The following is a 23219-nucleotide window of genomic DNA, read 5'->3' as shown; positions in this document are numbered from 1 at the left end:
AAAAATATAGTTGGTCTTCAGATAAGATGTTTTATAGTTTTTGAATTGCCTTTACTATCATTGCAAAAAGTCTAAGTACGACTACAACAAAATTGCTCTTTTTCCGACACGAAGATGCATGAAGAGAACATGATGTGTTTTATAGGGCAGTCATAGTATGCAGTCAAACTAAAGGTTTAGTACAAATCCTTGATTCGATTAAAATCCCAGAAGAACAAATATACAAACATTTCACCCAGTTTTCCATACCACTTTCAGCCTTTTGCAAGGGACGTTAAATAATTTGACCTGCCAATATTTTTCCAGATAGAGTGCTCTGGAACTCTGCTCCTTATTTCACAGTATTTATTTACAGTACTACACAGTACAGTATTCACAGTAATTTATTATGGTGGATATAATTTAGTTGTCATCAAAAGCCCCATGCGTTCTCTCACATCCAAAAGAACCACAGTAGACACAGACTGTTGGGAAAGGATTTGCAAAATAAAAAGTGTGCTAGAATTTAGTTGGGAAAATTATACAAAGGCACATGTAACACCTCAGTTTTGAGTATAGATTTGAAAATGATCACTAAGTTATCTATGATTCAATGGAAAACAGACAAGCTCTGCTTCGATGGCAGCAGGGTTATTACAACCACTCTAAATTACAGACGTAACCAATTATGTTGTCAATAAAATCTTTGTCAACAATACATTTTTGTGTTGTGTTATAAAGCATGAACGACTGAGGTGATTATAAACTAAATCTAAATATAAAGATTAATGAAAGCTGAGCTAAAGTCATAAAGTAAGTCATAAAATGCATTAAAGCCTTAAAAAACATGTAAAAAATCAAAAAAGAAGAAAATCTTGGGTCATTTTTAACATTTTCTTTTAATTTTTCTATACTTTTCTCTAAACACAAAACTCCATGACTGTAATCTGACTCATGCAGTCATAATTTCATCTCTATATTTATAGCTTTGCGTTAACATAAACCTCAGAAAGTTTCCAAAAAGACAGCTAATATGAAAGTCAGAGATTATATACATTTTGTCTTTGGATGCTCCGGTTTTAGAATGCATTTTCTGGGATGAAGGTGTTCAGAAGCAGCATTTAATGTAGACAGAGTTTAGTTTTTATATGTTCAGTCATTTATCTCGGCTAAGTCCTGAAAATAAATCTAGCACAGGCTGGAAGTTAAGATCTAATCCAACATGCTCAGCGCTTGAATTAATATTCAGATGAATACTTTATGAGTCATGAGTTTACCTACATTAATCTCAGGGAGAAATGAAGATATAAAGACAGAGTGAAGCAGAAAAAGGAGGAGTTTGTTAGAGCCTGAGGCAGAAAAAAAGGGAAGAAGGATGAAAAAGAGAAGGTCAAGATAGGACTGCGCACATGCTTTGAGTGTGCATGTAAAAGTGCACGCATTGCATGTATGGGAGACTTGACTGCAGGCTGTGTTTTTTTTTTTTTTCTAAAAAAAAAAAGGGGGACAACAGCATGAGATAACAGGCCACAGAGGAGCAGTACTCACTGTCAGCCTTCAGGCCTCAATACACTGTGCAGTGGCCCACCCAGGAGAAAGTCTTTTCTTAAACAAACAGCCTAGTTTCCCTCCCCATCTGTTAATGTAAACCTTTTTGCAAGAGTCAGACCATCCTTTAATATTACACTTCATGTTATAAGAAGTGATTGTTCAAAGACTAAAGTTTCTTTTGGATCATATTTAGCATAAAGATCAGGATAAGTTCTTCATAAAGTCAGAGGCCTACAAGTTTTTCTCCTTAAAGATTGCCTCTTTGCCTTCAAACCCTTAAGTGACTATGTATCAATTTCCAACCTGTCTGGAGTGCTAACATCTTGGTGTATATCTGTAACCAGGGACAGCAAGCTGACCATGTTGCTTAGGGAGTCGCTAGGCAACATGAACTGCCGGACCACCATGATTGCTCACATCTCTGTCTTACCCAGAGATTTCTCAGAAACCCTTTCCACCATCCAAATTGCGTCTCGTGTTCTCCGCATGAAAAAGAAGAAAACTAAAGTCACGGTGGTGAGTTTGATGCTTCATTAAGATGCAATGATGATCGTTTAAGCATTATTTTTATGGTTTAAGTAGTTTAAAAAAAATTGTCTCAGCTGCCCATTTGTGTTTTTGAATGTTATTTGGTGAACCTGCAAGACTTGAGACGAAACACAATGTGCTAATAGAAAGTGGTTAATGGCATTTTACTGTAGATAACCTCACTTCTAGAGAGTGTGCGTTGTACTATTTAATACTTTCTACATTTTGCCAGCTTCTCTCGTTTTGCTGCTGACACCATCTCTCCTGCCATTTGAATGGTTCAGCGCAGCAGAAAAACCCTTATAGGCCTCATCTTGTAAAAATAGCCAGCAAAAAAATCTGCCAAAAGCTGCAAAAAAGGGAGAAGTTTGTGCAAATGTGCTTTATTCAAATCTCAGTAGAGATCTTTAATTTTTTTTTCCTGTCTTTTATCTTGATGACCTTGACATGTTTGATTGGAAAAGGGGACTAGATTTTTTTTCTTTCCTTTTTTACTTTCATGTAATCTTCTTTCCAGCAATACACTTCCAGCTCCTCAGGAGGAGAAAGTTCTTGTGAGGAGGGTCGCATGCGTCGTCCCACCCACCTGCGACCCTTCCATCACCGTGGCGACACCGACTCTGACCTACCGCTGCTGAAGCTGTCCAGTGACCCTGAGGAATACTCCAGCAGTGAGCAGTCATGCGACACAGTGATTTACGTGGGCCCAAACGGTGCTGCAGTCTCGGACAGAGAGCTGACAGACAACGAGGGTCCGCCTGAATTTGTACCGATAATTCCAGCTTTGCTTCGAGCAAAAACGTCAGAGCAGCATCAGACACCCTCACAAAGTCCAGGAGCTGTAGTGCAGAACAAGGTGATTGGACAATATTAATATCATAGCTTTGACAATAATCTGCTTTGATGAGGATAGTTGTGCAAAAAAAAAAAAAAGCATGATGTGACTCACGTCTCAGTGGTTCCTCCTCGTGCACTTGCAGTCTCAGCCAGACGAACAGCCCGGCAGCTCGTCTCAGCCACAGTCTCAGCCCTCTCAGTCACTGCTCGGTCAGCCGCTGGCCCCAGTTCCGGAGGAGGGGGCTGAATGCCTGAAGTGTAACACCTTTGCTGAGCTTCAAGAGAGACTTGACTGCATTGACGGAAGTGAGGAGGTAACCGAAACTTTTGTCTTTATTCTTTTATACAACAAAATGTACCTGAAAAATCTGTGAGGCTAGTTTTTTTTTTTTGAGAAGCTAAGCTTTGTCTTATTCTTAATTAACTTGATATCAAGCTCACCTTTTATGCTCATCAATCAACACGTTTTATTAGAAATAACATGGATTATTTTTAGATGGAAAAACAATAATTACTCTGTTCTTTCATGCAGGTGGCCAAATTTCCTTTTGAAGAGATTCCAGCCACCAAACAAGCAGAAAAACAGGAATCATGTCATTCCTCCTCTGTTTCAAGCTCTGCTGTCAGTCCTGTATCCGCAGAAGCGTTGGATGCAGAAATAAAAAACGGTGAGAACTTAGAGCAAAGTTTTCCCTTTTCTTTATGTTTATGTTGTTATCTGGTTTCATGTATAAGTCAACTTTTCTCTGCAGCTTCACTTAAAATTTGCTTTGTGATCTAACATTTGTGCCCCTGTTCCCTTGTGACGCAGAGCACAGCAGCAATGACCAACAGCTGCAGGACATTAAAGAGGTCGTAGAAAAGGCAGAGCTGGCCCAGACGATGATCCACAGCCTCGCCCAGACTGCTGGCACCCCCGTAGTTACAAGTACCAGGAGTGTGATAGGAAGCAGCAGCCTCACTTCCAACCCCCTCCACAGGGCATTGAACTCCCACTTAAATGACAGGTGCTGTCTGTATATAAGCTGATCGACCAGAGGGAGAGTAAAGTATGTTAAACAATGTGTTTTTTTCATTCTTTGTCATCTGTCTGTAAAGCCTTGAGAATCTGAATGTAGGAGGGAATACAGATGGAAAGGGGCGCCCTCTTGGATCGCCACGTCTGGGCATTGCTAGCTTGACCAAAACCTCAGAATACAGGTAAAGCATAAAAGTAAAACTATACTGCACAATTTTAAAACCCAATAAGAAGCTCATTTAAAAACAAATAGAGTAGAGGATATATTTCAATCTAAAAAATAAGAATGACTGTTTATGACACACCATGAATGACCCCTTTCAGGCCTCCATCATCTCCATCACAGCGATGTAAGGTGTACACTCAGAAAGGAGTGATGCCAGCTTCACCTTCGCTGTCGTCTCACACTCTGGTTCAAGATGCCCAGCCTTCAGATGCCATAACCTCAGACAGTAAGTTTAAGATTATCATTTACAGTCATTTTTCCAAGAAAATCAGAAACGTGTCCGTTCTTCCGTCTTACAAGTCGCTGTTCCATCACAGTCCATATATCCTGTGCTGGTCTCACCATGATAATTATTTTGCACGTGTCTGTGCAGACAGTTTGGCTGCAGACAGTGGCCGGTCATCCACAGAGTCTCTGCTGTCCAGGACTTCTCCTGCAGGCATGAGCCCACAAATCAGAGATCCAACTGCCTCTTTGTCTGCCAGTCTGGGCTCAGCTGAGACACTCTGTGATGATGATGTCCCACCCATACCTTTGGACACACTCAAGGAGGGTAAAGGAAAACACATCAAACCCACCAACTGAAATTCTTGGGTAGCAAATAAAAGGCACGAGTAACTCTTTTTTTTTTGTCTTCAACCTGCAGTTTCAGGACCAGCAGTTTCATCATCTGGAGCTGTGTTTCTTGGAGATGATGAGTTGGTGCACACTGCAACTGCCATGGGCAATGAGGAGCTGGATCTTACTGCTCTCGTTGAGGCTCAGAGTCTGTCCTGTCGTCCAATAAGCATCATCAGCTTTAACAGCGAGTGTGGCTCAGAGGCTGCACTTGCTCCCGAGTCTCAGTCCATCAGCAACATGAGTGCTTCAGATGGAGCTCTGGGGAATTATCCCGTGGACCCTGGTCCTGTCACATCCTCAGGGGTTAAAGAGGTGGTTGCCATGGCAGAGGTATGTTTGAATATCCTGCTTACGCCACTCAAATTCTTTCCTAAAATTGGCAAATGTAATTTAAACCAGAGCTTGAAATCAGATACTGGAGTCCATTGGTTGTTATGTTGCAGGTGGCAATGGCCAAGTTGAGGACAGAAAGCGAAGCCTTTGGAACAGGGATACCTTCCTGTGGTTCCTCCATTACTTCCTGGATGAGTGATCTGAGCATGAGCAGTGAAGCGGATCAGTCTCTTCACAGCTTCAGCCAGTCCCGAAGTCAACAAGGGGAGGCGCTGGCTGATCCTGAATCCAGCCAAGACTTTGGAGTTGATGGTTTGGTTAGCTATCAAGGTGCAGAAGGTATTAGAAGACGGAGTCTGGAGGGGGAATTGACTCTGTCAGTGGACATACCTGAGAAAGATCAAGCATCCAGAGACGGATGTGGAAAAATACCCTCATCTATGGCGACCACCAACATCCAGATTCTGTCACGCCCTGGAAACATCTCTCCCTTCAAAAGCAGCAGCAATGTTCATCCATGTATGGCTGTCAAACCTATGGTCATAAAGGAGCCCACCATCCTTTCATCTTCACCAAAGACTGCTTTAACGAAAGGCAAAGTCAAGTCCAACGCAGCATCGGTAGCTTCTATTTCCAGTGAGATGAGCTTTGAGGATCCCTGGTTGAAACGTGGTGTGGAGCAGGAAACATCCAGTGGGATAGTAGTATGCAACGTGAAACCAGAGAAGACTGAGGTGGACTCTTTAAAACCCCAGGAGGGAAACAGAAATGGAAGTGAGAGTATGGATCATCAAGGTTCTTGCAGGGATGGTAGGACACAATCTACCTTTGCTTCAAATGACCATTTTCAAGTCTGATCTTTTCTTAAAGTTCATTTTCCTTGTTATTCTTATCTCCAGGTGTGGATTGTGGCAACTCTGGTTCTGGCAGGGAAGTTTTCTCATCTTCAGACTCCTTTAAAAGAGTGGTTGATGGATGTGAGATGGTCACCACTGTTGCTCAAGGTGAATGCTTTGCAAGTAGCTACAACCCAGATGTCAACCGCACAGCTAGTCTTCCCCGTGGATGGCACCGAATCAATCGTCATGACGGCTTAGACTGTGGAATGGAGTACCAGAACCTTGGTGTCACCACTTCAAACCCATGTAGCCCCCGCGCCACGCTGGACCGCTGGAGTTCAAGCAGAAAGCAGGGATTTTTTTCCCATAAAAAGGGAGGAATGCCACCGCTACCGCCAGTGCGAAAGTCCAGTTTAGACCAGAGGAACAGAGCAGTCAGCCCTCTTCCTCCATCCAGTGTTTCGTCATGGAGCAGCTCAGCAGATGATGCTGGGATGCCTGGATGTGATTCTGCAGGAGTCAGTAGGCAGCGTGGCTCCAGCATCGACAGCAGCAGACTTTTTAGCGCCAAGTTGGAACAGCTTGCCAACAGAACAAACTCTCTGGGGCGAGTCCACAGCTCACACAGTGGTTCCCACCACTACGATTGCTTCTCCCTGGAGAGAGGTGAGAGCCTTAAAGGGGGAGGTGGGGTGAAGGGGGACACCACCATGCCTCGGACTGGTCGCAGCATCACCCGTGCTGCATCTGTATCGTCTCCCACTGGCAACCCCAGTAGCCCCACCTGCAGTGGCAGTGCCAGTCCAAGCAGCGCGCCACACTCACCCGCCAAGAGCAGTGGTAGCTCAAAGATTTCGGCGGTCAACAAACTGCTCATGACCGGCAACCCCAAGACCAGGAGCCTGTCTGCCTCCAGCACAAAGACTCTGAGCTTCTCTACCAAGTCTTTAAGCCAAACAAACAGTCGGAGCTCCAGTCTTCCACCTCATGGAAAGGTAAGAGGCATTGTTACCAAAAAACAAACTTTGTCCACTTAAAATAACAAAATATCACTTGATCAAGTTGAGATAAGCAGAATATTGACCTTTAATATGGAGTTAATAGCAACAAGATCTTCAAAAAAGATGTGGAAAATTGATTTATCTGACTATTACACACCGACAGTATATGTTGGGCCCCTGCATACGACTTTGAATGGAAAAAGTTTTGTTTTTTATCACGGTAAAAAAAAGGACGTTTTTAGTCTTTTCTTGAAAAACATTATTATTCAGTACTTATCCTAAAATCGTGACAAACTGGATAGCACCTTTATCTGTCTGTTTCTACCAACCTTTTTGATGTCTTTTCAGCCACAGACCTCAGTCCAGGGTCCGGTGCAGCAGCAGGGACCTACTCCTGGATCCTGGTCCACCCAATCTCTGTGTCGCAGTCGAGGGGGGAGCCTGACAGCCAAGCTGCCTCTGCGCGCTGTCAACAGCAGAATCTCAGAGCTCCTTCAAGGAAACGCAGGGTCCAGATCCAGGCACCACATCCAAGGAGGGAGCACAGATTCAGCAGAGGAAAAGGGGGGAGGAACAAGGTTATTTGGACTTTATAGTCTTTGAAAAACCAGATAATCAACAATGCGTCTAAAACAAAAAAATACATGCCCACTGAAACTATCAACTGATTAACAAAAGTGACAAAGTCAATAAAGAATAATAAAAAATACTTGCAAAGATGTAAAGTGCACAATCTAAGGTGCAAATTCGAAGATACGAATTCTTTTATTGATTTTTTTCCCCGTGTTTTTTTTTTCTTAGTGGAGATGGAGCAGGAGGGAATGGCCATGCAGAGGAAAGAGCTGCTGTGGTGCAAACCCTACCCTCCCCCTACAGCAAGATAACTGCTCCAAGAAAACCACATCGCTGCAGCAGCGGCCATGCAAGCGACAACAGGTAAAAGCTTAAGTGCGCACAGAAATGCCCAAATGTGAAAATGTTCCTTTTTGGGTTTTATTTGAAGCTGCAATGTTGTTTCGCCTCTACAGTAGTGTGCTGAGCGGTGAGCTGCCCCCAGCCATGGGGAAGACGGCCTTGTTTTACCACAGTGGAGGCAGCAGCGGCTATGAGAGCATGCTGAGAGACAGCAGCGAGAACACAGGAAGCACTTCATCTGCTCAAGAGTCCCTGAGCGAGCACAGCTCAGCCACCACCTCCTCCCGAAGGAGCTCCAAGAGCAGCAAGAAGAACAGGAGCAACATAGGTCTGAGTTCACACTTCCATAACTCTTTAGGCAAAAAAATACCCTGGTGTTATATCTTTGTTAAAGACTTTAAACCAAAATAATTTAAAGGGTTCAAACCCAACATGTTCAAATTGAGAAGCTGCTAGAGTAATCCAAAACTTCATGGGAACCTCTTGATCCCACAATCACCCTGTGGAGACAGGACCACAACCACATCCATTCACACACTTTTGGTTTTTATAAATATACAATCAAGACTTAAATCAGTGGAAGAAAATTCAATCACACAAAGATTACCATTTCCATCAAATCAATCCCCATTATCTATTCATTTTTCCCTTTTCAGCTACCATGCTGAGCCTTGATATTCAAGGAAAAAACTGTTTCCTGCCAGGCTTCCTTCTATCATGAAAATAAAATAAAAAACAAATAGAAAAAATCAAATGAAAGAAGAAGAGCCATGTGAGGATAATCTATTGGTCACAATGAGAACAGTGGAGCCAAAAAGGTAAAAAAGCTGCGGCAGCAGGAGGTTCCAGGTAGGAAAGGTGACCCTGATCACCCATCTGTGAAATATGAGTGAGCGTGTCTGCGTGGGCTTTAATGAATATATATTCACCAGAACACAATGCAGAGCTTGCTAATGCGTCTGTTAAATTGCTCTCCTGCATAAGCTTGAGAGTGGATGTGTGCATGGAATCATGTCGGAGGTAAGTCCTGTTGTGTCTCAGGTTATGATTTAAACTACAATTATCCTGACAGACTCACTAAATATTGAAATATCTTTTTTTTTGCTTGAACTACAAGAATGAAACACTAAAGTCTGTTAATTTGCCATACAAGACACAATGAGATATTTACCTTCATAAAAATAAATGTAATTACAGCAAGATTACGGGAAAAGAAGGAAGAAAATCTTTTTCAGAGGCCAATTCTTGATGCACTAACAAGAATTCAGCTTTTTCTACTTCTGAGTCATTTGTCTACATTTTCTCTTTTTGCACTACCTCCCCCTCAGCAGGCTTGCGCTCTTTTTTTGTCCAGTTTTATTCAGCAACACAGCAGCACAAATGTCTGTGTTTGACCTTTGTGCGACGCAGTCTCACCAGAAGACGGCTGCGGTCTTATTAAGATCGGGTCTTTTTTCCTTCACACGCTTATCTCTCAGTTCCTCTGATAACTCTCATTTCTGTCGACATGACTGGAAATTTGAATTTGAAATGTGAACGTGAGCTATTTTCTACCAGTTTGTGCGTGTGTGGGGGGGGGGGTTGTGAATTGGACCAGAATAAGAGTGAATCCACCAGAATATTGGAATACTTTAAAAACTTTCAGTGCTTTTTGTACAATTTAATCAAAAATAATGAATCCTTTGAACAGCACTTGTGTTTGTAATTTGATTTTCTTCTGTATCTTAACAGTTTTACTCTTACATGAAAGTTTTATGGTTTTGTTTTCCTTTTTTTATTATCTTTTCTATGTGTCTTTCCTCGATGAAGCTGTTTTTCTATGTGCTGCTGACCTCTTGGCCATGGCACTCTTGTAAAAGAGATACTGGTCTCAGAGGGTCTGTATCTGCTTAAATACAGGTAAATAGAATATCTAAAGGAGAGTCTTTAAAAACCTGACATATATAAATTTGATTTTATTGATCTTTGTCCTTTTTATAAAGCGGTTAACATGATGAACCTCTTGACTCACTGATGTCACTGCTATGTTGTTGATTTCCACCTTAATATCTTGATTCTAGACCTGTGTTTGTCAGTTTATGTTTAATATTTATTATTTTTCTGCTGACATTAGGTGAGTGGAGGGGGTACAAAGTGCTGCAGCTACTGTTGAGAAAGAACCTAAAGTACCTAAGACACTTATGTATGTCAGGAGTTCACATGCAAACGCCAAAAGGCCTTGGGCAGATTTGAAATATGCCCTCTTTTCTAAAAGGCATCTGCACTGCTTACATTTACTCAGTACAGGGATGCATCTTGCATAATTCATATGAGGTATAAACAATTCAAACTGCATGTTAAATACAAGCATTTACTGTTTTACACAATAAAAACCATTGACTTATGTTCTTTCCTTTTTTTAATAATGGAAACGTTTACCATTTTATTTTGCATGTTTCCATTGATTTTCTTTTTCCTTAGAATGGTTTCTTTTACAGTAACTTGGATAATAGGTAAACTTACATAAACTCTGGAGGGGAGGAACATGTGGAATGTTAAAAAAGAAGGTTTTTACTTTGATAATATAAATGCCAAAGCGGAACAGAAAAATTTGAAAGCATCACAAATGGAAAATCATCTCAAGTTTTTTATCTATTTCTTTCATACACTCTAACTCTACGTTTATCTGAGAATGCAATTGTTAGTGTGCAGTAAAACATTGCGTTAGTAATTGAACATTTCTGAAATCAAGTTATATTGTTTGCAGTTCTAAATCTCTGGAAAATGATGTTATTTGTCAGGTAAGAATGAAATTTGATCACCAGGTAGATACTAATACCCACATCTGTTTAAACTCATCTGCTTAGTTAAATGGAAAAAATGTTAAATGGAAAAATCCTGATACCCCATGTGGAAGAAAGAAAGAACAATAATGCAACTAAAGCTGCTGATCGAAAAATTAAAGACAATTTGTTGAAGCAAAACAAAAAAAATCTATTTAGAAAAGCTGCAGGTAGAACTTTGAGAATAAAAGAATCACCGTTTGTTTGCTAATTTCCAAGGTACTAAAATCACTAAGTATTTTAGTGATTATTAAAAACTCTGTAAATTAGAACTGATCAACAATGTTTGATAGTTATTTGATAAATATTCAGTTTCAGCTTAGGTGTCCTGTTGGAAGAAACTGTTTGTGTGTGTGAAAGTCTAACACTTCCTGTCATTTTCTGCCAGGCCTTCAGCGTCGACGTCTCATTCCGGCCCTGACGCTGGATTCCTCCTCTTCGTCGACTCCTCAGCGTTCAGCCAAGCAGGCTGTCACCTCCTCTTCCTCTTCATCCTCCAGCCAAGGTGCATGTTGGGTAGATGGCCCGCTCGGACCTCCTGCACCTTCAAACCTTCGGGGTGGGAGCATGACGACAGAAACCTTTGAGATCAAAGTGTATGAGATTGATGACGTGGAGAGACTGCAGAAAAGGAAAGACAAAGGAGGAAGCAAGGTGAGAGACGGGGCAGGTCTGAAATCTGCTGCGCCTCATGTCAACTAAACGCAGTAATATAGAAAACTCAATGAAAAGAACACTGTGAATAAAAAGGAAAGAAACCAACATCCTTAAGAGAATCCTATGTTTCATATCATCATAAAACAATTGTCATTAGCTGTATGTTATTGATGAGCTCTTTTACTTTGTCACTTAAATAACAGGCTATTTGAAAATCCTTGGAGTTTGGAGAACAAAAGAAAGTCATGTTTTTATTGTGAATTTGCAGGTTCCCCTGCTTTTCCATTGGCAAACCTTTATGTATTCAAGGGATGGGCTTTTGCCAGCTCTAGGAGAGAAGGAGATATTAAAAGCGTGAAATATAGATTTTTCCTGCAGCGGCGCAAAGAAGCCACTTAACCTCCAACTGCTGCAGTGAAGCAGCTCTGTGTCCCAAATACCCAGCTGCGGTCACACTGGGAGTCGATGAGGTGTGAACGTGTGTACCTGTGTGAATGTTAAACACGCTGCTGCAGAAAGACAGTCAGGTGTTTTACACCTCACTTCTCTTGAAAGCGAGAATAAATCCATTTGTGCTTTTTGGCCGTCTCGGCCCGTGTCCATCAGGAGCTGCTGCACGTCAGCCCCAAGTTTCGCCTGTTGGAGCACCGCCAGCAGCGAATCGGTGAAGTCAGAGCCAAGTACCAGTGTCTGAAGAACGAGCTGGAGCAAACCAAACAGCACTTGATGCTGGAGCCTCACAAATGGATCACTGAGTGTAAGTATAGCATACAAAGGAGTGCAGCATGCATGAAGGAAAGACAAGTGTATTCAACATGCAGGGAAAAGGATTTAGGAAGGTTCTTTATTGGAATAAATGGATTTATTCTTCAATTTATGTGCATGCATGTTTCATGTCATTTCCAACCTCTTACCAACCTAAATCTATCAAAGACAGTCAGTTTTGACAGACTGTTACAAATGCCAAACCTGGTATTCATTTATTTGTTGAACTCATATTCAAAAAATGCACATTTCATACAACTCAAATGAGGAAATAGAATCCTGCAAACATTAATGCATTTTGGAAACATTTCCTTTGATTTCTGTTGCACTTTATGGTTAGATCCAGGGTCTGAAACCTTGGAACAAGAAAGAACCACTGGATCTGTTTGTTACTAACCAAGAACTGCTAAGCCCCTCCTCACCATTTAGAGAAAATCAAAACATTTTAGTACAAGATAAGAAAATGTGCTTTGAACTTATTTTCATAAAAAACTGCTCTGAAAGTAGGTTGAACCTTCCATTAACCTTTAGTTCAGTTGTTTTGGAGGACAGCTAATTTACTGTCAAGTAGTAAAAACTAAAACAAACAAAAAAACATTTCTTTTTACTAATATGAGATCGTCTCAGTTTAAAATCTAAACACGCATTACAAAACCTAACTAAATACTATTTAATCTACAAACCCATTGCATTTCAAATTATTATCTTTTTTTGTGCCACATGTGGCTCCAAAGCCCCAGGTTGCAGATCTTTGAGTTGGACCCTTATATGTTTTTGGAAAAATTCTGTTATTCAGTAAATTATGTTTGTTTTTTTACGTCTTTGAGGTTTTTCTGTTTCTTCAGGCTTGGTCTCTAAAACCTAAGAGTCAGTTTAAATGAAACATGGTTATTTTGAGAAGCACAGTACAGAATTTAACACTGAAGCCCGTTTTCTTGATGCTGTCCCCTGTGGAGGTTATCGGAGTGGTAACACGTGTTCTCTCTGGCCAACTCTTTCTGTGCAGTTGAGTTACAGCAGCCATATGAGGTGGACTCGCTGGAGTATTTGGAAGCTCTGCAAACAGTGACGGACAAACTGGAGAGCAGAGTTAACTTCTGCAAAGCTCACCTGATGATGATTACCTGCTTTGATGTTTCCTCGAGACATCGATAGACGGAGGGTCACCAGGAGAAGGACCGCTGGGCTCTGTCAGATCTGGGAGTTAAGACACTTTGCCCGATGGCAATCAAACATAAGTAAAATATCTTATTTACAAATGATGGACTTCTAGATTATGGCAGAAGGGTAAATTAAACCCAGATAGAGTAATCTTAAGGTGTTTACCTTAGACATACATTTAGTTTTGGGAAGATTTAAAACCAAACTTTAGATAAAAAATATTAAGTTATTAGAGGATAAATACTTAGCAGACATTTTTTAAATAATAGAAAAGACATAATAGAAAACAGAAGAATCCATTAGATCTTTTTTTATCTGTTACAAAAAGAAATATAAAAAAAATAATCTTTCAAGGCTGTCTTTTCTATATTTATGCCCTATAGGTATTAATTCTAATGATAAGTGTAAAAATGATATTAATATCATCAAACCAGAAAACAAATTGAAATACAAAGATGTATCAGAGTGAGCCGATTCTTACGAATGTAGAAAGGAAATGAGGTAAGAAATTGAAAAAAGGTTTGAAAACAAAAGATGCATGAAAAGAGGAAACCAAACATCCTTTGTTAATGGAAGATTGTTGTAAATACGGAATGCTGACTACAGAATGACATGGTGTTGTTGAGCAGAGACTAAGAGAAAGCAGGAGATCAGTTATATAAGTGCCTTGTGAACATTTCAACAATACTATGAGCAGTTATCTTTGTCTTACATTTTTGTGAAAAGTATGGTGCTAGAATAGAAAAAAGATGAAAGTAAATATCTTACTTAAAGTCATTTTCTTCACGTGATGTTTAATGGTGGTTCAGTCTTTATATGATTAAGAGTAAAAAAAAAATATCTGTTTAAATTTGTGATCATAGGTCCATCTATACAAAACTCAATGTAAAAAAGAGGAAAAAATTGCAAAGTGCCAATGAAAAAAAAAAGTAAAAAGAATTTTTAAGACGGAACGCACAGGAAAAACAGCTATAAAGGCAATTTTTTTTATCTGTTTTTTTTAATAGCATTTCTAATTCTTTTATTTCAAAAATGTGAATTTGGACCTTCTGGTTCTGATAGGACCTTGTGTGGTTTTTTTTTCCTTTCATGCACATGTGATGACTATTTCCCCAAAACAATGGACTGACAGGAATGACAGCAAAATGGTTTTTCTATGATCGAGCATTATGTTGACTGGCTGCCTGATCACAGGTAGATCACCTCATCTTTGTATCTTGTTTTCAATTTTAGAAAGAAATGAAATTTGTTAAGGGTGTGTTTATATAAAAAGAGTCATTTTTTTAGTTCAATGAACAGAAGAAAATTAGAATCAGCATAAAGCAGCATCTCTCCTAATAGACAAAACATTTAAAGAACTAAGAGAGGAGCATTTTCTTTTAAGAATTTTAAATATTGCAATATAAAGAATACTGATCAGTATTAAATGCAGAGATCTCTGTCTAGCTTCATTTGCTTCAAATGGCTGTTTTGAAATACTTTCAAATTTGTTAATACTACTATCTATGGTGCTTGAGATGATTTATTTTAGAGTCTTCTCCGATGTCAGATAGGCACATAAACAGTTCACTAACATTCAAATTCAGAATTTTGTACATGGCTGTTTTTGTGTAATTTCATAGAATAACAGTTGAAAAAGTGGAAAAACGCTGATCTTTGGATTTGACAGAGGTGTTGAGAGGAATGAATTTTTTCCTGCACGAACTCTGTCTCGTTTCACCAGACTGACATCAAAAGTGGTTGTGGGGGGTAAAAAAAGGTATTACAAACCATCTGTTTTGCTGATCTGGAAAGGAAGTAGCCAAGAAACAAGAATCTTTTGTCAAACTGGACTCATCAAATATGGAGGAAGGATTGGAAGAGCAGAAAAAAGCTCAGCGTCCCAGACTGGAATAACAGTTTAATTCATCTCAAGGGAACCAAGTCGTTGGTTTATGTTCATATTTATCTACACCTTATGGTCTTTAAAGTTTACTATGCATAAAAAACAACTGTACATATTTTGCTGAGTCTATGTCATATTTTAATATACATATTGAACATGTACACATATCATACATGTGCTCTTCTTGTTTCGGGGGTTTCATTTGCTGTTGTTGCTGTCCTGGTTGGTTTTAATGAGAATGGGTTTGTTAAACATTCATGTGGTTTATCTAAGCAAGTCATGTTATTTATTTTCTTTAGACTAAAATGCATGCATGAATAAGAAAAAAAAGATTTTGCAAAATGTACATCTGCTTCAACAAATTTGAATTTGAACATGGCCAGATGTCATTTTTCTAGTGGTACATTTGATATACAAAAAAAAAAGTGTTTTCAGACTGAGCGAGTATCTAGTAATGCCTGCAGTTTCAAAAAGTGCACATTTCTATTAAACCTCTTGAATTTCCATCTGGTGGCCCTTTCCAATCTCAGCGTGACTACTGGATCAGAGATAATATTTAATAAAAAAAATAAAAATACAATTTCCAACAGTACATTTCAAACTAAATTAGAGTAATGGATATTAAAAAGATGACTAAGTCTTAGTCATCTTTTCCTCAAAGTAGCATTTTGGTATCAGTCTTAACATCAGTCTTGTAAAGTTAACGCTTATTTTGGAAACCCAAACCTCTGGATAAGTATAAAGCTCGCACATGGTGATGCAGAGTGGGGGATTTTTTTGTTCTGACATGTCACTGCCAGTCTTTTGTCTTATTGCTTTATAACTCCAGCAATAATTATAAGTCACACAAGGTGTCGGCGTCTTTGTGATTATTGTACCAGGCCAATCTAAGAAACCCATGTAACGCATGTGGAATGTTTTAAAGCCAAATACTGTCAGTGAAGAGAGGCTGCAGAGCAAACACAGACATGTTTTGACTAAGTAACGTTAGGTAAAATGTTTTGCAGAAATATTCAGGAATGACAAAATCTGGACCTCCATAGATTGTATTGTGACGTCTTGGGGATTGTGTGACAGTCTATGACAAACCCCATTTAGCCAAAAAAAGATGTGGTGAAGGTGTGGGGGATTTGATCTTTCAAAATCTGTTAAATGATGTACTGTTAACGAGTACTCTTGAGAATTTTTATGTGACAACAGAGAAAATAAGATGCCATGAGGTTGAATTTTGTCTAAATTTTTGTTCCCGCGTTGATTACGATCACGCTGTTTATGATTTCTTCACTGGTTTTGCAAAATGTGCTCTGAAACTGGTGTTGATGAAAACTGAGATGGAGGGATGTAAATAAAGGAATGTATTGAAAATTTAACATCTGCTTCTTCTTTCTTTGCAAACTGTTTAGAGAACAAAGCACCAGCTGTTGTTTGGCTGTGTTGTCCCAGCTCTAAATCTCTATGTTCTGTAGTCCCACTCAAACACAAAGAAGTTCTCTACAAAAATGAGTTGCAGAAAGGATCTTGGATTGTTGCATGTGGCCCTTTTACAAACCTCCCAGCAGCTTTTTTCTGTGACATCTTGAATTGATGATCATTCTTGTGCAGCAAAGAAATGCAAATACATGGAAAGTGAGAAGAGTGTGAAGAGGATCCGAGAAAACTGAGAAAAACCCAACAGTTTCAAAATATTAGATTTACTGGAAAGAAAGGAAAGGAATATGAGGCTTGAATAACCAAGAGCATTAAAAAGATATTCCATAAATCTCAGGTTGTAAATTTGTTTTGGTAATTGCAGTGCAGAAGACAACCTGTAGGTCATTTTAAATATACATCATGCGGTCATTGCTTACATGATTCATGTGGGGTTTTTGCATATCTGCAAAACTCCCTCAGGTCTACTTCATGCAGGTGGAGTTTAATTTTCCGCTCATAATGTGGAGACCAACTTAAATTTCAAGCAACTGGATTATGGCTGCAGACAGGAGCCATGTGGAGAGGTTTGAGATAATATTTCATAAATGCTGCCTGTACAGAGGCTTCACTAGTATTTTGTGAATTTAATCTAGGTAGAAGTGTTATATAAAGCTTTTAAGCAATTATCTCCACAATTTTGTTATTGTAAAAGTAACAAGATGTAGATTTAAATAAATATATATTTCAACTGTTTAAAGGAATTACAGGAACTTTGAGATCTTTCAGCCTCAGGGATGATACATTTATATTAATAGGCTTCATTTAACTTTTTAATATGACTGCAGCAACTCAACATCAACAGGTTCAGAAAAAGCTACAGGAAAATCTTAATGTCATTAAACAGTTAAAACTCGGAAATCTGGGCACAATACGAAATGCTGAGAATTTTATTTTTTGATCTGGCCGTATTTGGAAAGAATAATCCTTAAATTATGAATGAATTTAAAATCTGTTGTGAGACTCCATCAACTTATGAGCCTCGTGATTAGCATTGGAGACGTAACAATTTTAAGAAAGACTCAAAACGTGAAAAAGATTTGACACTTACAATTGCAGTATACTAGAATGTATAAAATTTGAAATTTATGATGAGAAGAGAAAAAATATTGTTATGAGCGGCTTGTATAGATCACCAGGGTAATCCATGAATCAATTAATGGATTTGATTGAAAAAATATATCGTACAAAAACTAACATTTAAAGTGAAAGGGAAACAACAGACACTTCATCATTTACAAAGAATTATGATGAAAGTAAAATGCAATGCACAGCAGTTAAAGGATTCGGTAGCACAAAAGAATTTAGCAATAAATTTAAAAGCAGCATCACTATTTTTTGGACCTGTATTTCCAAGTTTAATGTCTGGAAATCTAACTGCAAAGCAAACTTATAGTAATAAAATAATGACGTTTATTGAAGTTTAGAATAACAGAAAATAAGAAGTTCGTTAAATAATGTAAGGGAACGTCAGAATGAAACTACTCCTTGTTGTTTCTTTAACTCTTCAAAGAGACAACAGGAATCTGCTGTGTAATAGTAAATATAATGCCGTAAAATAAATGATGGAGGTTGGACTTTATGGACTATTTTGTTTCTTTAAGCCAAAACTGTTGGCTATAAATATTTCAATTAATATCATAAATACCTGAAAGAAATGTGTTGTGAAAAAAGAGAATTCTTCTTGAATGCCACTGAAAAGAGAAGAGTTTCCAGCAGGACAGATGGAGGAGTTTGTGTAGTGGCTGTGATGTGTAGGACAAGTTCGCACACACAGGGCCTTAGCCAAACTGCAGAACTTTGGTGCTAACATGTGGATTTTCTGTTCCAAACCCATCCACACTAACAGCAACACACAAACACTCAAATTAAGAAGGAGCACGTGTGTCTGATGGAAATGGAAAACGGGATGATCCGTATTCTATAAATGTGGCTTCAGTAAAACTACAAAACCCACTCAGAGCTGTAGTGTTATCACTCCGCAGGAATCATACGCAGAAGACGGGGAACACATGGACTCCCTCAGGTCAAAGAAAACTTCTGATTTTTATTCAGCTTTCTTTTAATTACCGGTAAACTTTTTTTAGAATAAAAAATATTTCCAAAGGGCAATGCTATTACAATAAAGCTGATTCCATATCTTTTTCTATGGAATGAGCTCTGTTTTCAATACTGTGAGTAAGTGTGTAAGATAAAATGTGAGTATGTGTTCTGTTGAGAAAGCAAGCATGACCTGAATCTATCCATCCTTTTCAAAGAGAATAAACTGTGAGACACATGAACAGGAAGGACATAAGTTTACGAGAGACTGACCATATGAATATACTGACAGCAACTCATGTTAGAAATCTTGAGTGAAAAGAGTTTGAGTTAAACTAGTGACTTTTGATCAAGTGTACACCTGAAGTTTCCAAAAACGGATCTGGACAAAACACATAAAAATTACGAGTGAAGCAGTGTTCAGGAATTTCTTTGCAAAAGAGTTTGAGTTTAATTAGAAAATGTAGACACAAAACTCAGCCATTTAAAAGCTAACATGCACATAAGAACAAGACAGCATCTATATCTAATTAAGTTTAGTTGGATGGTTGCTGAAGATCTATCTCACTACGACATTCCTCCATCTTCATCATCAGGTCAACTATCAGAGGGTGATCTTCGCCATGAGTCAGCTTCAAGATTTTGAAGGCCTGGGAGAAAAGAGAGACAATTTATTGTTACAGCTTAAAGTTGAAAATATAAAAAATAAAAAATAAAACGCTCACATTCTAATATTTAAAAAGAACACTTCCTGCAGCTATTTCAAAGTGAAATGAACTCATAAAACATGAAATTTTTCACTGATGTGATTAAACATAAGATGTGTTTAACTTTGAAATGTTTAATGAAATTATCAGCATTTATTAGTACAATATAAGAACAACAAATGTATTGCAATTTCAGTATTAGTGCTGGATAACAAAGGCAAGATGCTATTTTCAGGCTGTTACAGTCATTTTTATTCTCTACGGGTTTTTTTCCTTTTACCTCTTTGAAGGACTCCAAAGCATCCTCAATGCAGCCCAGGTGATGCTGCAGTTTTCCCACTCTCATCAGCTGGACTCCATGAACAGGGTGAGGATCAGCATAGTACAATCTTATCAAAAGCACACACACACAAAGAAGAATGTACACATTTTAACATAATTATGTATTTCATCCCAAACTTACATACAGGTATCCACAGACACATGGTGGATTCTGAATTTGTAACCAAATGAGATAAAAACAACAATTTATTTAAGAGTTTTATTCCGTTTATATGGTTATCAAATATCTGTTGCAAATTACAATTACAAAAACATTAACCTTAAGTAGTTACATAGACATTAATGATAATACATGATCCATTATAGCTGTTAATGCTAACTTAATAGACCCCTTCTACATTTTTGTCACTAAACTAAAACATGTATTTCATTTTTTTTATTTCACTGCATTTTCTTTCTCTCCAAAACTGTTTTTCAATAGTTTGTTTTTCTATTTTTTCCTTTTAAAATTATTTTCTAAAATGGTCACTTTGCTTGGGAAATGATAGTTAATGAAATAAAGATTGATATAAACCATGAATTCTGTTTTCTCAAACTTTGTTTTTCTTTGGTTTAAAAAATTCCCTTCAACAAAAGTTCCGTCCTGAAAGGGAAATATTTCTCAGGTATCATTTATCACTTGATTTAATGGTTGTCAGTTTCAGCAACAAAAAGTGGAGATGTCTGAGATCTAAATCGGTCTCTTTTCAACAGGATGCTTAGAGGGAGTTCCAAAAGGGAAGATCTCTGAGGAGTTGCAACTTGTAGAACAACAGGGGCTTTATATTCCAGCCCCTGAGGATGCTGATTAATGAGTAGATATAAGGAAACATAAGAACTTTTTCCCCCTATGGTGGTGTAAAAAATGCAAATTCAACAGACTGTCGACTTTTTTATTCATCTTTTCTTCACTGATCAAAGGTTAACTTCTCACTTGTTACACTTACTTTTAACATGTTCCTATTGTCACTTTCTAACCTGCTTACTGGAAGTAAGACTTTCTATGGATGTTTGGGTACCGCTAACCTTTCATTCTCCCTTTGTCTTCCACTCTGCTGTTTTTCTTCCTGCTTCTTTTCATTAGAGAGAACCGTAATCTCCAAGAACAGCAACAAAATAGCAAGCTGGCATCATAAAAATGTCCCTCATTGTGACTTAAATGTAGTTCAATTTGCAAAGGACAAAAGGAATTTCTAGCTTAAAACCTAAAAACTATTTTTCGTCTTAAAAGGCACAAACAGTTCATCTTTATTTCAAATCTTCTCTCTCATAAATAAAGTTTCCTTTGTGAGATAATTACAGTGTTTTTGAATGAAAGTGAATATCATAAAGCAGCTTTTTTGCACACGGCTAATTGCCTATTTGTCCAGATCTTGGAGCCTGACAAATACACAAACTAACAACCAATTAAGGAGGTTGGCTGCAATTTATTGGTTAAAATGAAATTACTTTGCAGCAAGTGTTCAGAATAAACTAACACCATTAGCCCTTCATGAATAACAACAAGTAGAAATATTGATTTAATTATTGAGGTAGGGATTCAGGTCACTGTGACATAAAAAACCTCAAAAAACCACATTCCAATTATTTTTCTTTATAGAACCACAAGGCAATTAAAATAATTTCATTAAGTTGCTTATTTTAACCCGTAAATTCTTCTCCCATGAGATGGAAGAGAAGCAAAAATATGATCTTATGGTTGTACACAGCTCTTTAGAAGGTCATGGTTTTTCAAACAACATTAAACAGAAGGGCAGGAGAGATAAATAAACGTTCTCAATTCACTTTGTGAAAAAGTGCTGCAGCCTTTTCAGGCAAATGCTGTGGAACTAATGAAGCACTTGTCTGGCACAGCAAAGACATACCGACCTACTACTTTATTTTCTTACCAGTGAGAAAAATAATGGGGAAGGATATAAAAAAAGTTCATGTTTTAAGGGTATGTATTTTATTTAGCATTCAAAACACAATCTTACAAGGATTTTTCTCCTCATAACTCTTTTGCTGTATTCAGCACATTTTAAAAGGGCATTCAAATTTCAGAATTACTTTTCTAAGTGAAGAAAATAACCTGGCTAAGTCAGCCTTTGCTCTATTACTTTGCTACTAACAAGAAGTGATCAAAGATGTCCACGTAAATGAATTATTTATGGACTTCATAGGATGGGTTTTGGAAAAAATAAATTGGAAAAAAAATCAAATTCAGCTTTAACTCACAGAAAGCACCAGAGTTTATCTCAAAACCTTGACTTTGATTTGTGTAGGAGGAGGAGAATTAAAATTTGTCTGAACGGAGAATGCAACTTTTGATGTTTCTGCAGCTCCCTTTCAAAATTTCCAATCATAAAGTTCTTTACAGACTGAAGGTGGCAGAAGCAGTGCTGCCATCCAAAATCCATTTATTTCAATGCAGAAGTTGAAAGGAAAATTGTCTGAATGAAAACTGGATTAATCCAGTTTGAATTCCTCAGCTGCTTCTTTAACTGAGGTCTACTGTACCCACAATCCTCTTTGATACTCTCAGTTTTTTCCCTCAGTGACAGGACCTGTGCTACTGTTTGCTTTTTAGTTTAGGACCTTTACTTAAATTTAAATGTCTTGCCTGCTAATATTCCACAATCATCATTTAAAAGGTGATTTACTGGGCTGCAAAGAAAAGAGACATGGCTCTAGAACAAAAAGCCCCATGAAACAGTGCAAAAACCTTACATTTACAACCTCAATGCCGTATTTCATTAAACACAAGTTTTTTTTTTTTCATGACTACTTCTGATAATCCTTGCATTATGTCACGATGAGATGACATTATTTATAAATAAAGCTTAGGTACCAACAAACACATTCTGATTCAAGTTACACGGCGGTGCGAACTCATCGGTGGCCCTTTGATTACTAAACATTATAATCAGTCAAAGCAGTCCAACCGAACCTCAAGCATTCCTTTGTGGCTCAATTGTTCCTGCCTCATGGTTCAGTTAGCTGAAAAAACAGTGCTTTATATATTTATATATCATCTCATTCTGCTGACATTTGGGACACGAAAACAACATAAAGTTGTGAATGTAACTTTGAAAAAAAAATCAAAAACAAACTTATTGTATTCAAACATGGTGGTGGGATATTAATGACATGGGGTTTTATTGTTTCTGGAATATTAACCTATTTAAATGCCTTTTATTAAGAAAAAACAACAACAACAAAACAAAAGCATAATATAATTTACAAAAATAGTAAATGGTTCCAAAAGTTATACTACAAATATGTTTTAGCATCCTTTAAATAATGTCAGGGTTCAGAGTTCAACTAAAAGATTTGCAGAGAGAGTTGAAAGTAAATTCCCACGCTTATTCTACATGATCTGTTGCAATTTACCGAGGAAAAAGTTATGTAATCAAATGCAAAAGGTTGTTGTCCCAAAGTCAAAAAGACTAGTTTTGGTCAGCATATTTTGATATGAATCATATGAATACATTTTTATTTTTAAAACTAATAATAACTTTTATTACTACAGAGCCTGCGTCTTGACAGTAAAAAAATAGAATATTT

General features: G+C 38.0%; 2 protein-coding genes across 2 annotated transcripts in view; one reads left to right on the top strand and one right to left on the bottom strand.

Annotated features, from left to right (window-relative positions):
- The window catches only part of kif26b (kinesin family member 26B), a 98299-nt gene extending 81791 nt beyond the window's left edge, over positions 1-16508 (top strand). The window contains exons 12-28 of the mRNA XM_011492476.3: positions 1875-2046; positions 2576-2914; positions 3039-3209; positions 3428-3563; positions 3707-3902; positions 3994-4095; positions 4238-4365; positions 4513-4692; positions 4786-5090; positions 5204-5903; positions 5993-6927; positions 7282-7511; positions 7735-7869; positions 7962-8176; positions 11059-11324; positions 11934-12084; positions 13099-16508. Of these exons, the coding sequence (XP_011490778.1) occupies positions 1875-2046; positions 2576-2914; positions 3039-3209; positions 3428-3563; positions 3707-3902; positions 3994-4095; positions 4238-4365; positions 4513-4692; positions 4786-5090; positions 5204-5903; positions 5993-6927; positions 7282-7511; positions 7735-7869; positions 7962-8176; positions 11059-11324; positions 11934-12084; positions 13099-13247 (4510 nt within the window). The 3' untranslated portion in view covers positions 13248-16508. The remainder of the gene's footprint in view (positions 1-1874; positions 2047-2575; positions 2915-3038; positions 3210-3427; positions 3564-3706; positions 3903-3993; positions 4096-4237; positions 4366-4512; positions 4693-4785; positions 5091-5203; positions 5904-5992; positions 6928-7281; positions 7512-7734; positions 7870-7961; positions 8177-11058; positions 11325-11933; positions 12085-13098) is intronic.
- A 2564-nt stretch (positions 16509-19072) lies between these two features.
- Positions 19073-23219, bottom strand: part of smyd3 (SET and MYND domain containing 3) — a 56739-nt gene continuing 52592 nt past the window's right edge. Inside the window, exons 11-12 of the mRNA XM_023953551.1 lie at positions 19633-19741; positions 19073-19295 (exon numbers count right to left, since the gene is read on the bottom strand). Of these exons, the coding sequence (XP_023809319.1) occupies positions 19182-19295; positions 19633-19741 (223 nt within the window). The 3' untranslated portion in view covers positions 19073-19181. The remainder of the gene's footprint in view (positions 19296-19632; positions 19742-23219) is intronic.

The sequence above is a fragment of the Oryzias latipes genome, chromosome 3 (genome assembly GCF_002234675.1).
Source record: "Oryzias latipes chromosome 3, ASM223467v1".
NCBI classification, from domain to species: domain Eukaryota; kingdom Metazoa; phylum Chordata; class Actinopteri; order Beloniformes; family Adrianichthyidae; genus Oryzias; species Oryzias latipes.
Note: the sequence above shows the minus strand (reverse complement) of the source record. Positions and strands in the feature narration are given on the sequence as shown.